The following is a 13,998-nucleotide window of genomic DNA, read 5'->3' as shown; positions in this document are numbered from 1 at the left end:
GTTAATGAAACCCTATCGGATAAAATGACGGTAAAATTTTTTTTTTTACTGCAAAACTTTCACGCTTCATTTTTTCAATATAATTGGACAAAGTCAGATTTTTTTCTGTATATACCCTGTACACGTGGGGATCCTCGTGCCTAAGTCTATTTTTAAATTTATTACTGAATTACGAAGTAATAAATTGTTAAGACAATGTTAGTCCTGTTGATGAGTTTTGGCGAGCGATAATAGTCAACATCTTCATCGATATTTCCTATAAATAACTTAGCGCAATTTCCTATAAGAATAATCGATTGAGATCTGAACCCATATGGTACCCACATCGGAAGAAGTAGGTACTAAACATGTCCCGGACTGCCGTTTTCCTGAGTAAAAATTCTCCAACGCACTCACTGAAGCGTCCCTCAGAATAGATGGTAAGATCATAACACAATAAACTCACGCGTCAGCACAAGCCGTGCAGTTAAAGCCGCGAAACAGGGTGCATCTGCATGAGCAGGCCTGCGTGCAGCGAAGACAGAGCGCAGTTCACCTTGGAATAGCGGGGACTAAAGAGACTCTCCGAGTAGAACATGACACAATACTCACCCGTCAGCACAAGATGCTCAGCACAATCCGGACTGCAGCCGCATATCACTGGTACAGGCCGTGCAGTCGAGCCGCGACACACACGCTGAGCAGCCATGCATGCAGCGCAAACTACTAAAATGACCCTCCGAGTAGACCTTTGACACAATATACTCACCCGTCAGCACACGATGCCCGGCACGATCCGGATTGCAACCGCAGAGCACCGGCACAGGCCGTGCAGTTGAGCCGCGACACACACGCTGAGCAGCCGTGCGTGCAACGCGCGCAACGGCCCGCCTCAGAGTAGAAGCCCCGAGCGCAGTCGGTGACGCATCTGCTGAACATAGGTTAAGTTAACTGCAAATCTTGATGTTGTTTATATCCTGGGCACCTGACAGGAACAGATCCTGCCAGCTCTTTTGATTATATGTATATGGCCTTTATTCAGGCCCATTCCCTTTAATTCTCCCAATTATGATAATAGGCAGTATGGACGTAAAATTGTCGTCATTCCTATACCATCAGATTTTCTTCAAACCCTTTAATATTCCTATTCAGGATTTAGCTTATCGTATATCACGAGTTTTATTGCTTGGTTTTTAATGATCCGTGTCTAAAAGTGATTTACGTGGCTTTGTATCATGCTATGCTTAATAAAAACTGATTAATACGGCCATTGATTTTCAGATAAGATGATTAGAATTATTCAGGTTGAGCTTCGATCACCATTACGACATAAAGATGGATACGATAGATAGTGCATTATTTACACTTTAGTACCTACAGTCAACCAATCTGAATCCTAGGCCACTGTAGAACCCTTTCACTGTAAGAGCCAGAGACTTCTATAGCGAATAAAGCATGGTGTCAGTACGACAGGGTTTTAGAATGGCCTAGGACCTGCCTGTAATTGATTGACATACACTGAGCTATACTATACACATACTTGTTATCCTGCAACAGGTTCGGCGAAGGGCACGTCAGACAATGCTCCTCGTCACCTCCATAGCACGTGTCACAGGCAGAGTGGCACTGGTGGCACTGCCCGTCCTGAATGAATTCGGTGGACGTGCACTGCTCTCCGCCCAGCAGCACACACTTGCCCTTCTTGTTCAGCTCCCATTTCGGCTCGCAGACCAGACAGAAGCCGTTCGTGCATGTTTTACAGCCTACAGGACATCTGAAATAGCACGGGTATGTAAAAAAATTTCAGCGTCTTCGAGAGTCATTTGTACCAGAAAAGCTAAGATTCTCTAATGTAATGTATACTTACTTGACACATTCTCTTCTCTTCTTATCGGCATAGTATCCAGAAGGGCATGACGTGTTACATTGTCCATTGATTGCGTAGTGGGAAGCGTGACATGTAACGCACTGCGACTCTCCCGGACCAGTGCAAGTATCGCAAGTAGGATGGCATTTAGCGCATCCGTAGTCATCGGTTTCATAATAAGATGGAGGACATGAAGTCAGACAAGTACCACTGTGTAGTAGCAAATGGTGGTCGCAGGAGTTGCAAGAGTCCGCCCGTTCGGAGCAAGTCGCGCAATGAGCAGCGCACGGACGGCAGACCGAAGAGTCAGTGTCCTCCCAATAGCCATCAGGGCATTGCTGCAAGCAAACTGCTAAATCTGCTACTAGCAAATGAGCAGGCGCGCAAGTTAAACAAGAGTCCAATCCGGGTCCAACACACGTCTCACAAGATTCATGGCACTGCCAGCACACTCCGCCTTGGTTAGCGTAGCTCCTAGGGGGACACCGTGAAACACAGGCGTCGTCCAATCGATAGTGCTTACAAGCAATGCATTGAGTAGGTCCTTTACCATAGCAGCCTTGAGAATCGCATTCGGGGTCACAGTCGTGCACGACGCGCCTGTCGTTGCTATCAGCCAGAACACTCTCCCCCTGCGGTGAAGGGACATTGTGTCCGTCGAGCCGGGCTACCGCCTTCTCCGGGTCTGAGCCGGCGGCGAATAGCGTCGGAAAGTTCTGATAATTGGCAAACGCGTCAGTGTTGTAAAAAGAATCCCCGATAGCTTCGTAACCGTCTGCGGCAGTTGGGAACGCTAACGGAAGGTTTCCGGCCAATGGCCTTTTATTACGTAATCTCACCGGGTCAATGTTTGTTCCATAAAATATAAGTTGCCATTTCTTTAGTATACCAGCCTGGTTCACGTGTCTGTTGCCGCCGTTGATGATCTGCAACGTCCATCTTCCTTCTGCTTGTTCTCCCCAGAAGTGAACGCTAAGGAATGGCCACTCGTCAAAGTTCGAGCTCACTACATCACGTGGCCTTTCAAAGAGCAAAGTCGATACAGTACCCATAGGGGATTTGAGTACTATACGCAAATTACCGCGAGGGAAAAATCTCAATGATATTTTGCATTGAACATGTTCGAGATATCGTACTTCGTTGACAGTACCACCACAGCCATTCACGTCCATATGCACCGATAACGTGTAGCCAAAAGTGGATTCGATCGATTTGTCTTCGTTGATTTCTTGAGATTTACAAATATGTTGAGGAGGAACTGATATCCATTGTTCAGCTAAGTTCACCATCTCAGATGCATCCATGAGACCATATCCGAATTTGTGACTAACTTTCCTTTTGACACCATTGATTATCCAGCCTGTTTCTCTTTCTAAAGGTTGAGGTCGTGACGTTAGAACCACTAAATATTGCATATCTCTCCACGTTAAGTCAGGGTTAGCTTCTAGCGCTAAAGCACAAATTCCGGCGGCCAGGGGAGCTGACGCTGAAGTACCTGTGTGTTCTACTGTACAAATATGATCAGGTCTTAATCTACCATCCATATCTACAGTGGCTACACTCTTATCGTGGCCAGGAGTGCCTGAACTGTACGTTGTAGCTAAAGTGGAAGAGCATTCTTCTAAATACCAGGGTTTATATCCTCCTTGAGTAGCGCTGGAGATGGATAGCGTGAAAATGCTATTAGTGTAACCATCGCAGTTGCAAGAATCCGTATGTCGTCCACCGTTTCCTGATGCCCATACGAAGATAGATCCTTTACCTCTGCGGCCGCTTGTCACTCCGTAAATAAATGCCCTAAAACAAAATTGAGGTTAACTTTGTAGGAAGTCTCTACTTATTGGAAGAAATTAAATAATTCTTGAAATTCTTGTTTCACTAGAACTGTTTCAAATAGGATACCGAAACATGTGCTTATATTATTATAGCTGCATTCACTTCAAAAATATTTCATTATTTGTTTTGCCCATCTGAGTGGAGTTCAACTAAACAACTGATACCACTTACCTCCGTGCTAACGGCCCCGGTCCATCAACCGTCTTGCCGTCATCCTCAGGTCCCCATGAAGCGCTGTACACGTCAATATGGTCCGGGTTGAGCCCCAGAGCCCTAGCCTCGACGGCATCGTTGACCACGCCGTCTAACATCCTTACTCCGCCTATGCTCGCGTTGTAAGCTATACCAACTCCGCAGTACTGGTTGTACGCGACGGCAGCCACCTCGCCAGCACATCTCGTGCCGTGTTTGTTGTCGCCGTTGTCTTGTGGCATGGGGTCGTCATCGTTGCCATTAATGTCAGTGGATGCGTTGGGATCCTGAAATCGCAAATGGTATTCAAGAACATGTAACTAGGACAAAAAACCTTCAAGGTTCTCTTCGAGTCTTCTTCCGGAGGTGTTCGAGGTATCTGATTTTGTCAAACTTACATAGTTTTGGGCGAGGTCAGGATGATTTGTCTGTATTCCATCATCTAAGATTGATACCACAACGCCTTTGCCTGTGTAGCCTTTTTGCCAAGCTGGTGACACGTTCATGTCTAAGCCATCTTTCGCACCACCGTTCTGTAACAAAGGTTCGTTTATAAATTAAGCTTTATGAAATCCAAATCAAATTTATTACCGGATAATCATCAGCAGATAATATACCAAATATTGGTTTAGGTTAAATATTGCGGCATATTGGAAAACTACGTCATAAATCAAAATTCCACCAGTTCAACAAATGTGATACTTCCGTCAATGTTTGACGTGGGGAGGAGAGAAAGATCAAATTGGGTTAGATACTTGGAAAAAAATTGGAAGTAGAACTATGCCGCTGAAAAAGAAGACTCTTCAGGTTTTCTGGATCCATTAGGTTAGATACTTACCAAGTACCATTGCTCCTTAAAGAGTGGGTCAGGGAAGAATGCCGCCGAGGCGAGCGCGCGTGGATGCTGCGGTCGGCCGTGCGACTGCAGGCGTCGAGGCCAGATGCCTTCGTAAGGCGAGTAGTCCCGCTTGACTCGCCTCCGCTCCTGCTGCTGCTGGACCCAGTGTACCTGGTAATTTTAACATACATTTAAAATACGAATCTTACGAGAAGTTATCCTAAAGAAGTACTACTAGCTTAGCGACAGAGGGGTTTTTAAACCATGGGTAAACCATGGACATTTATAGTGTATTTTTTATCATGAAATAAAGAAATGTAATCTAATAATCAGCCTAGGGAGTCCCATGCGCCTGGGAGGACGGTATGCATAAGGCATACATAATCCCTTCTTTAAAAAAAGGCTTTCTCAGTAGAAACAAAATATCTAATACTAGTATCCCTTTCCAACCAACTCACAAAACTTGCCTAACAGAAGCTCACTAGTCAGAACTTTTTATATGTACACTTTACCCACTGTCCATAAACCAAATTGACAACTTGAATCGCGTAACACCTCCACGGTTGTAGCAACAGTAAAAGAAACAGTGCAATAGGCGACTGTTCCATTTTTACCAATAATTCGACGTGTAACATGTTTTTTCCAACCTTACTTTGCTTTTGATGGGCATATAAAGCAATAACAACGTTGGATGTGCCAGACTTGACATTCTCCTCGGGACGTAACGTGTCATATAAAGTCTTATGACGTCACTGGAATATAGAGCGCGGTAATAAACTGTACTATACTCGAATATGGGACTTATTTTGTGTACCAATGATATTATGTCGGACGAGTACTCTGGATTTGGCTTTAATTTAAGCTTAGTAGATTACGTTTTACAATCGCACCATAACTCCTATGTTGACATTATCTATTTGCAAGCATTAAATATTTCGATGAAGGGACGAAGACTTCAAATATGTATTCATTTTACAAACGGAGAACAATGCTTGTGATATTTTCCTGTCCAATATTTGTATTTATACGCAAAAGCATCCCTTCTAAAGCATGCTAGCGGTACTCTCATTTTTTTTGCGAGCGGAACGCGGTAAAGACAAACATTTCTTCGAAAATGGAATACATAACTCCACTCAGAGTAAACTTCGCGAATAGCCAGGCATCTCGCGAGTTGGCGGTCAGATTTGTAGCGGGCTTGTTGCGAACGCTAACGTACCGTGACACTTTCCTCCCTTTGTGCCGTATTAACAAGCGAGTTCGGCCGACTTGCCCCGCTGGACAGAGGGACAATAAAACTCCGGGGCGGGTCCATCCGACCCGGCCTTTCTCATGTTGATGAGACACCCAATTCTTCACCGCTACACGCCTACTTTTTTATTACACTACTTTGGTGGCAAACAAGATTACGGCCCGCCTGACAGTATGCTAAAACTCTCTGAATATCATAATTCGAAAGGTGGCTATCATAGGTACCTCTTTGAATAATTTCATACTTTACCCTTAAAAACCTATCGAGCTCACTTCAGAACTTCATTACTGAAACTTACATTGCATAGCTAAACGCGCCTAAGCGTAAAAGGCACAATTTAGACTCCTGTGTGTAGATTTCATTCTCAACACCCATTACAGCATCTCAGCAAAACATGCTTTTCTGTACACTCGCCTTTAATGATGCTACCGCTTTAATAACATCATACATAATAAACAATGTTGGCAGGAATTTTAATGAGATTGAAAAACAAATACGCCGCGTAAATTGGGTCGTGTAACAAAAGACGCGGGTCAACTAGACGTAACGAGCGTGCGACTTTTTGCACAAATCTGTTTTAACCTGAATATTGTTAGCAGAGGCTCCCCACAGCAAACTTTATTAGTTTAGGACTCTATTACCCCCTGTATGCGCTTCGACTTTCGTAGGCATAGAACTTTTTAAAAGCTCCGATACCATTTTTCACATTTTCCGACGTAACAATGTTTGGTTTCCGTGATGTCTCTTTGCCAGATGTGTCTGTGTCGAGAGTTGGAAAATGGCCTGTGACTTTTATCAGGGGAATGCCAAAAATGTTGCGTTGCGACCCGCACGCGTCGCGGGCAGACGGAGCTTGTTACATTTCGGTTAAAGGTATTTATACCAAGCTGAATTGAATTGCCGCAGTCTTTTTGGCAGCCCATAGCGGACAATAATTAGGTCTCCTGGACAAATGTTTACAATTTTATTTAAGATATTATTTTTACTACACGAAACTTAATTAATTACATTCAGAAAGGCGACTGAATGCTTTGAAATTGCCTATGAAATATGTAATATGTCGCTATATTTGATGACATACACCGTGTTTCACTTAACACTAAAAACCTGAAAACCGTTTGTTCAGAATCGAGAGTAGAATCGATTGAGCTATATCTTGATGGGGGTAATATTTTTTGTTTTAATTTGTATTATTAGTTATTGTTTACGTGCCCATTCTACAAATTCGTAATACAACATTGTGCATATAATATTGCTAGAGGTTGTATACCTTTTTCAGTATTTAGAGGTATTAATACTGGCTGGTTACTTGGATTGGACGATTATTTTTTCCGCTACGAGTTTGACGTTGTGCGTCACTTTAATTTTAAAGTTTATCATAAGTCATAACAAATTGAACTCTTACCTAATTACAACCTTGTCATTTTGAATGTTAGGTTTAAATTTGCTTACTGCGTCACCTGTCTAATTTTAAGTTTACTGTGAGACAGTTTAACGTGCTTTACAGTGACATAGCTTTCTATTCGTAAACCTTATGTCGTTGCAGTAACGTACACAATTAATGAGTTTTAAGGTTTACGATGGTAGCTAGTAATTATTTTATTGAGTGTAGAGTTAAAAGTCGAGTAGAGCTGCACAGAAAATTAAATATTCAATTTAAAAAAACAGTAATCATCAAATTAAAAAATGAATATTTTAGATACGTTTAAAAAAATAAAAATCAGTTGGGGTGTCTGAGGTTTTGAGTGATACCGGAAACACGGTGTATAAATTCATTCTTCAAAAAATATCAAGGTTCTTTGAAACGGAGCAGAACAAGAAGAAGTTCATCGTCCTTTAACTCCTAATTTATTAATATACATTTTTCATCAACGTCAGAAGTCTCGTAATAATAAATAAAAGAGCAACTCTATTAAGAGCACAAGAGTAGTAGGTTTAATTTTCCTCGCTTCCTTTTCACAGCATTCTCATATTAGCTCTGAACTTGTTTCTACGAGAGAAAACACGGAATGTGTGGATTTTTTTATTAAATTAAGTGGGGAGCGAGACAAACAGCGGCCGTTGGCTCCGCCGACCCTGTCTGTATAACGAGTACTTTCTGCGCTACCATTTTTACTTGCCACGGCCGCTAATGAAATTAGAGTACCCACTGCTAAGACCTAACGCAATCAAGCGACGAGAATTTAAAAAATATGTTTTACTGACTTTTAATTCCGGGGAGAAATGGCGTCGTTTTGTCGTGCCGACCTCGAGTTGTGAAAAAGCAGTGAAACCCGCAGGACGACGCGCTCGGGGCTTTTTTTATGCTAATACACACCGGTGTTATTTTCTCGTATGTCTGTTGCGTTCCGGCGACTGTGAAATTGCACGTTCTAAACGGTGCTGGGAGTCTTGTTTAGTTGGTGTGTACATTTTTTAAAGACTGCAGAATGGAACGTGCAACGTTTAGTCATCAGAAAGAATAACCTTGCGGTGGGGACATGGAGGAAGTCGGTTTGAGTAGTTTAGCGTAACTGTGTATCAGCTTAATAAAAATCACCACAAACTGTAGGCCAAGTTGGATAGGACTACACAATTTCATCACTCTTTAGAGTAAAATTTAAATTGATTGTTCTCAGGTCGTGGATTACGAAAGTTTAAATTTATTACATTTGATTACGCGTCAGCATTTCTTCGTTGTCGGCAAAGCTTAGTTGACCGAATAATTAGGTATCCGCGTAACTTGATTTGAATAAGTTCAATTTCCTTAGTCAAACACTCACTGAGCGCTTTCATGAAGAGGCACGTCGTCGAGCCGTGAGAACACCAAAATGTTAAGCGAAAATTTAATAAAAATACCCCTAAAATCGCTTTATAATATAAGAACATTGAGAAGAGTAAAAAACTGACAGGCCCTTTCACAACTGAAATATGTGAGTGCATATATGTACGCTGGACAGCAACTGTAGATAAGTGCTCCCACCCAAGTTATGTGTTCACGAAACATTCGTTCCATAATTGTCAGATTAGTCGAGATAAAAGTTTACAAATTCGTCAATTACGCTGAGAGAATAACCCTAAAGTATAACGCAAGAGATATCATGGCAACTAGCATTTCTTTGAAGTAACTCGAGAAGTCGAGAGCCACATCGACTTGATTAGATGGAATTATGTTACTCTTCATAACAAGATTCACGAGGCGGACTTTCCTTGCTCGCTCCAGCTTTTCGCCCGCTCTAATCCGCAACCCCACTTAATCTTTTCGTCGTACGATGTATGGACCATGTGTACGGACCTTACTTTATCTTTATTTTTTTGCCTGCGTATGGAGTCCTGTGTCAAACGAAACAAAACCCTTACTTTTCAAAGTATGTATGCGACAGTTGATGTGTAATTTTGTTTTCTAGAAACCAAAGACATATGTAGCTCCATATAGACGGAAAAAACGTAGGTACTAAACTAAGGAAAAAACGTACCTCAAAGTCCTAGAGAAAAAGCTACGGTGGCCTAGATGGCGTTACACTTTTGGGGAACGCTTGGCTAGATGGCGCTAATATTAATATTTGACATTTTAAGACACATGAAGTTAACAATATGGCCAATATGGGGCAAATTGTCAAAACGGAGGTTCAAAAGTTACAAGCTTGTGTCGAGAGATAGCAGTCTATGCACTGTGATTACACATTTTACTTTGACAGTAACTCTCTATATTACTCGATCCTCTTTGCTAGAAACGGATGTACATGGCAGGTGGACGTTGAGGAATAACCTTGATAGATCAAATTGTCAAAACGGAGGTTCAAAAGTTACAAGCTTGTGTCGAGAGATAGCAGTCTATGCACTGTGATTACACATTTTACTTTGACAGTAACTCTCTATATTACTCGATCCTCTTTGCTAGAAACGGATGTACATGGCAGGTGGACGTTGAGGAATAACCTTGATAGATCCTGTAAGTAGATGTAGTGATGTAGTGTAGGGACGCCTGGCCGGAAACAGGCGGGCTGTCAATCACATGATGAGTGATGGCGAAAATGTATATCCTGGCCGTTATCCAGCAGTAGGCCACTCATATAAGCAAAAAAAGCTCTGTTTATTAATTAAACGAACTAAATCGACCGAGTCTCATACAAGTGTGTAACCGTGTACGCTACCAAATTTAGATATCTACACGTAGAAGCTTCTGATATTTTTTAGCTCACTCGCGAAGTTATGTTTGATGAATAGGCTGACGTCGTAAGTTTTCAAAGTTACAACACTAATTGGAGGTTTGTTATTCCGTGTTAGTCATATTTAGTGTATAAATAAATCATGATATCTATTCTTTAAACTTTATCCGTTCGGGAGCTACGATGGCACAGACAGACACACACACACAGACAGACAGACAGACACGTAAAACTTATAACACCCCGTCGTTTTTGCGTTAAAAATTTAATTATCTCTTAGTAAACAGACAAGCCGGCTGCAGGAAGCTCCATAAGCTATTCAAAGAAATTATCTCATTGGTTCTAAACTTTAACCCCCGTATTCATAAACGTTCACTAAAGTTATCAAGCCGATAAAAATCACCTGTCCCTTTCCGACGTATTAGTGTGATAGAAAGGGACGAACGTTTATGAATATGGGGGTTAGTAAGTAGCTTACCTGTGGTTCATCATTCAGTTTCTTGTGGTGATCATGACTGGGTTCCGTCGAGCGCTTGCGGACCTCGTGGTGTGACAGCAGATAGTAGCCCTTGAGCGAGCCAATCTGTAACAATAAAACAATACCCATTAATTTTATATTCCTTATTTCTTCTTCCGAGATCACAGCTACTGGGACTCAGCACAAAACTTCAGATTTATGGTAAAAATGACCTATATGTCAGTATACCTAATTACCAATAAGGCTGCTTTCAAAAAAAACGTCAAAATAATGTAAAATTGATAGTTTTAGTCGGTGAAATACTACACTTTCCGTTATCCAACAGATTTATTTAATTCAAGTTCCAGTTAGAGCATCTTATTATCTTGATTTTTATAAGACTGGATTTTTGAAAACTAACTCACTAAATTAATTATGAATTTTTCTCTAATGCACGTTTAGAAAAACGCACGTATAGAGCTGAATCAGTCGATCTTATTTGTAAAATTTAGACAGTTTTGAATATTAAAACGGGTAAATTTATAATTCGTATATCCTGTACCACAATCATTTCAGACTAGATTTTTATTTTAAGTTTTTGAAAAAGAGTAAACTAGCCTAAGGCGAATTCAATTTTTTTCAGAAATTACCTAAAATTAAGTGACAATTTCTTTGAAAATCTACATCACATCGAAGTAAGTTTTGTACTAAATTAATCTGCAACGTTACTTAAATTGCTGTTATGCCTTAGTGATTATACATTGCTATTATTGATTTTTGCCAATTTTTTGAAAACGAGCCTTCACCGGTACAATTATTACCACTATTGGACATTTTCTCATATTTTGTTAGACGAAGTAGAAAAAGTCCTATAATGTGATATATATTTATAAACTATTTGCAAAGCCCTTTAATTTGATACCACACACGGTATGATCGAGCGCTCGGTTGCGATTTCACTATTTTTAACACGAAAGCCCTCTTAAATAAACAGTTCCAAGTGTCTGCAACTCTTATCTATACACCCCATGAAATACCTTCAACGTTTTTTTTTGTTTTAGTTTCCATTAAATTCGATACGTCGTTAGGTTCATTAACAGGAGCAACTTGGTATATCGCTTTTTGTTAAATCCGAAAAAAAAAGTGTGATGTTAGGTAGGTACATGTATTAGGTACGTTAACTTTTCGGTAAGTATACCACATTTTGTATCTCTTGGAAAAAACAAAGTCTTTTAATAAATTTATTCCAAAACACAACGTTTCGAATGAAATTTAAACTAGGAGCTCTGATTTACATATACGATAAACGTTTAAATTTGTCTACGAGTGAAATTGGGGCAGAAATAATGTCTTAGAAACTTTGTGGCAATAAGTCAGTACATCGACTTATTGCCACAAAGTTTCGAAGACATTATTTTCCCTCAAATTGTCAAGATATTATTAGTTTACGGCGTAAAGTTCTAGCCACATTTAGTAGGTGATTGCCACCCACTCGCGGTTACTATATTAACACACCTACCTCGTGATCGCAACTTAATTATTCGTTGTTTTCAAGAATCCTGATAACACAGGAGACAAAAATAGGTACCACGTTTATTAAATATTTTCAGACAGTGCTTTTGTTAGCCTTCGTTTGCTTTGTTGTAATTGGTTTCCTTTAAAATCTAATATTATACTCAGTTCCGTACATTACGAATAATACGACTGTACACATTGCCAAAATAATTTTTATGTTTGCCAAAGTAACACAAAAGTCAACATACGAATATTAAAAGGTTTTAAACTTGTTTCGCTCTAAGTTAAAAACAATAGTGGAAATAAAAACCGCATAATTAACAAAATACGTCATTATCGTAAAAACATTCTGTGTGTGTCGCCGAATGCACAAACGCTCACGAAACGCTCACGATAATATCGCTTTCGTAGCTATCTATCTCTATCGCTCTTGCGTATTGGCGGGACAGAGCCAGACTACATTTCTGCAGCGTTTCGGTGGCGTTTTGCGTCGCAGAAATGCCATTCGGCTATTGGGCCTGGAATATAGTAGTATAAGTAGAAAGAAAAAGGTATGTACTTTTTGTTTCTAGTAAGTAAATGTTTGGGGGTTCCTGTTCACTTTCTCCATACAATGTTAACAACTTTCGTGATGTTTACGCTATCGAGTAACGTATTCGAAAACAACTAGGGAACAAATCAAATTATTTTATTGAATATTTTTTGATTTGTTCTTTTTAGGGTTCCGTACCAAAAAGGTACAACAGGAACCCTTATGGTGCGACTCTGTCCGTCTGTCTGTCCGTCTGTCACATTCCTAAATATCTCGAGAACTACTAATGCTATCAACTTGAAATTTGGAATAGTTATGAACATTGTAAACCTCTACAAATAGAAAGTATATTTTTTTTAAATATATTAATTTTAATTGTAGAAAATGGCCAAAATGAAAGGGGGGCAAACTGTAAATTTCAAGTTACTAGGTCAAGTGGGGTATCGTTGGAAAGAGCTCAAATTGAACGTAAATAAGCTATTTTTTATAATTTTTTTGTTGTGGAAAAAAAAAGAATTTTGAAGGAAAATGTAAAAAAAATACCGTCCCCCCCCTTATCTCCGAAGTTTACCAACGAAAAATTATGAAAATTTTAGTAAACATTGGTTTTATGCTAAATATTACAGGAAAAATATAATCGTGTTTGTATTTTGACTACTTTTTTTTTTAATTCACAAAAAACTTTTCAGACTTTTACTTTCAATTTACCCACCCTTGCGGATGTATATCGTACTTCAAATTAATACGAGATGTTACGTAAACCATCTTCTGTCCAATAAAGTAAAAACTGTTTAAATCGGTTAACATTATAAAGAATTATCCCTGAAAAACCAGGTCGCGCAAATTAGTTAGCAAATTGACCGGGAGATGGCGCTATACACAATAATACTCATTAGTGCCTATACTTTTGTCTTCTAGTCAAGTCATTAGAGTTATATGAAAATATGAACTTATTTTTACTAGGTAGTTTGAAAGAAAGTTTGTACGGAACCCTCGGTGGGCGAGTCCGACTCGCACTTGGCCGGTTTTTTTTAAGTAGTCACACTACTATACAAGGTGCTGCGAGGAACCCGCATAACTTGAACCACGCGTTTCTGAGGCCAAAAGAAAGAAAAAATGTTATATGAATTTTAAAATTTTTCGCGAAAAAAAAATTTTTTTTTGTTTTTTTTTTGGACGTATTTTCACATAAAAAGTAATTTTTATCCATAAAGTTGGCAATAAAAATAAGTTCCTTAATTAATTTTTCTAAAAACCAAATTTTTTGGAAGTTTTTCTTGTCACATTTTGACATCTATCAATGACTACTGTGAGACTATGCTCCACAATTGCGCATCAGCGCCGTTAAGAAGACCTTTTCTACTGAGTAACAATACGGAAATGTT

General features: G+C 39.9%; 1 protein-coding gene across 4 annotated transcripts in view; it reads right to left on the bottom strand.

Annotated features, from left to right (window-relative positions):
* The window catches only part of LOC125233857 (furin-like protease 2), a 432,277-nt gene that overhangs the window by 26,353 nt on the left and 391,926 nt on the right, over nucleotides 1-13,998 (bottom strand). For 3 of the 4 annotated variants that reach the window (XM_048139994.1, XM_048139997.1, XM_048139995.1), the window contains exons 3-9: nucleotides 10,588-10,692; nucleotides 4,713-4,883; nucleotides 4,273-4,407; nucleotides 3,854-4,161; nucleotides 1,847-3,643; nucleotides 1,520-1,753; nucleotides 749-910 (exon numbers count right to left, since the gene is read on the bottom strand). In XM_048139994.1, the coding sequence (XP_047995951.1) occupies nucleotides 749-910; nucleotides 1,520-1,753; nucleotides 1,847-3,643; nucleotides 3,854-4,161; nucleotides 4,273-4,407; nucleotides 4,713-4,883; nucleotides 10,588-10,692 (2,912 nt within the window). The remainder of the gene's footprint in view (nucleotides 1-748; nucleotides 911-1,519; nucleotides 1,754-1,846; nucleotides 3,644-3,853; nucleotides 4,162-4,272; nucleotides 4,408-4,712; nucleotides 4,884-10,587; nucleotides 10,693-13,998) is intronic. The other variant, XM_048139998.1, reaches the window with a different exon arrangement.

This window comes from Leguminivora glycinivorella, chromosome 15 (assembly GCF_023078275.1).
Source record: "Leguminivora glycinivorella isolate SPB_JAAS2020 chromosome 15, LegGlyc_1.1, whole genome shotgun sequence".
Taxonomy (NCBI): Eukaryota; Metazoa; Arthropoda; class Insecta; order Lepidoptera; family Tortricidae; genus Leguminivora; species Leguminivora glycinivorella.
This window is presented reverse-complemented; position numbering and strand designations above follow the sequence as displayed.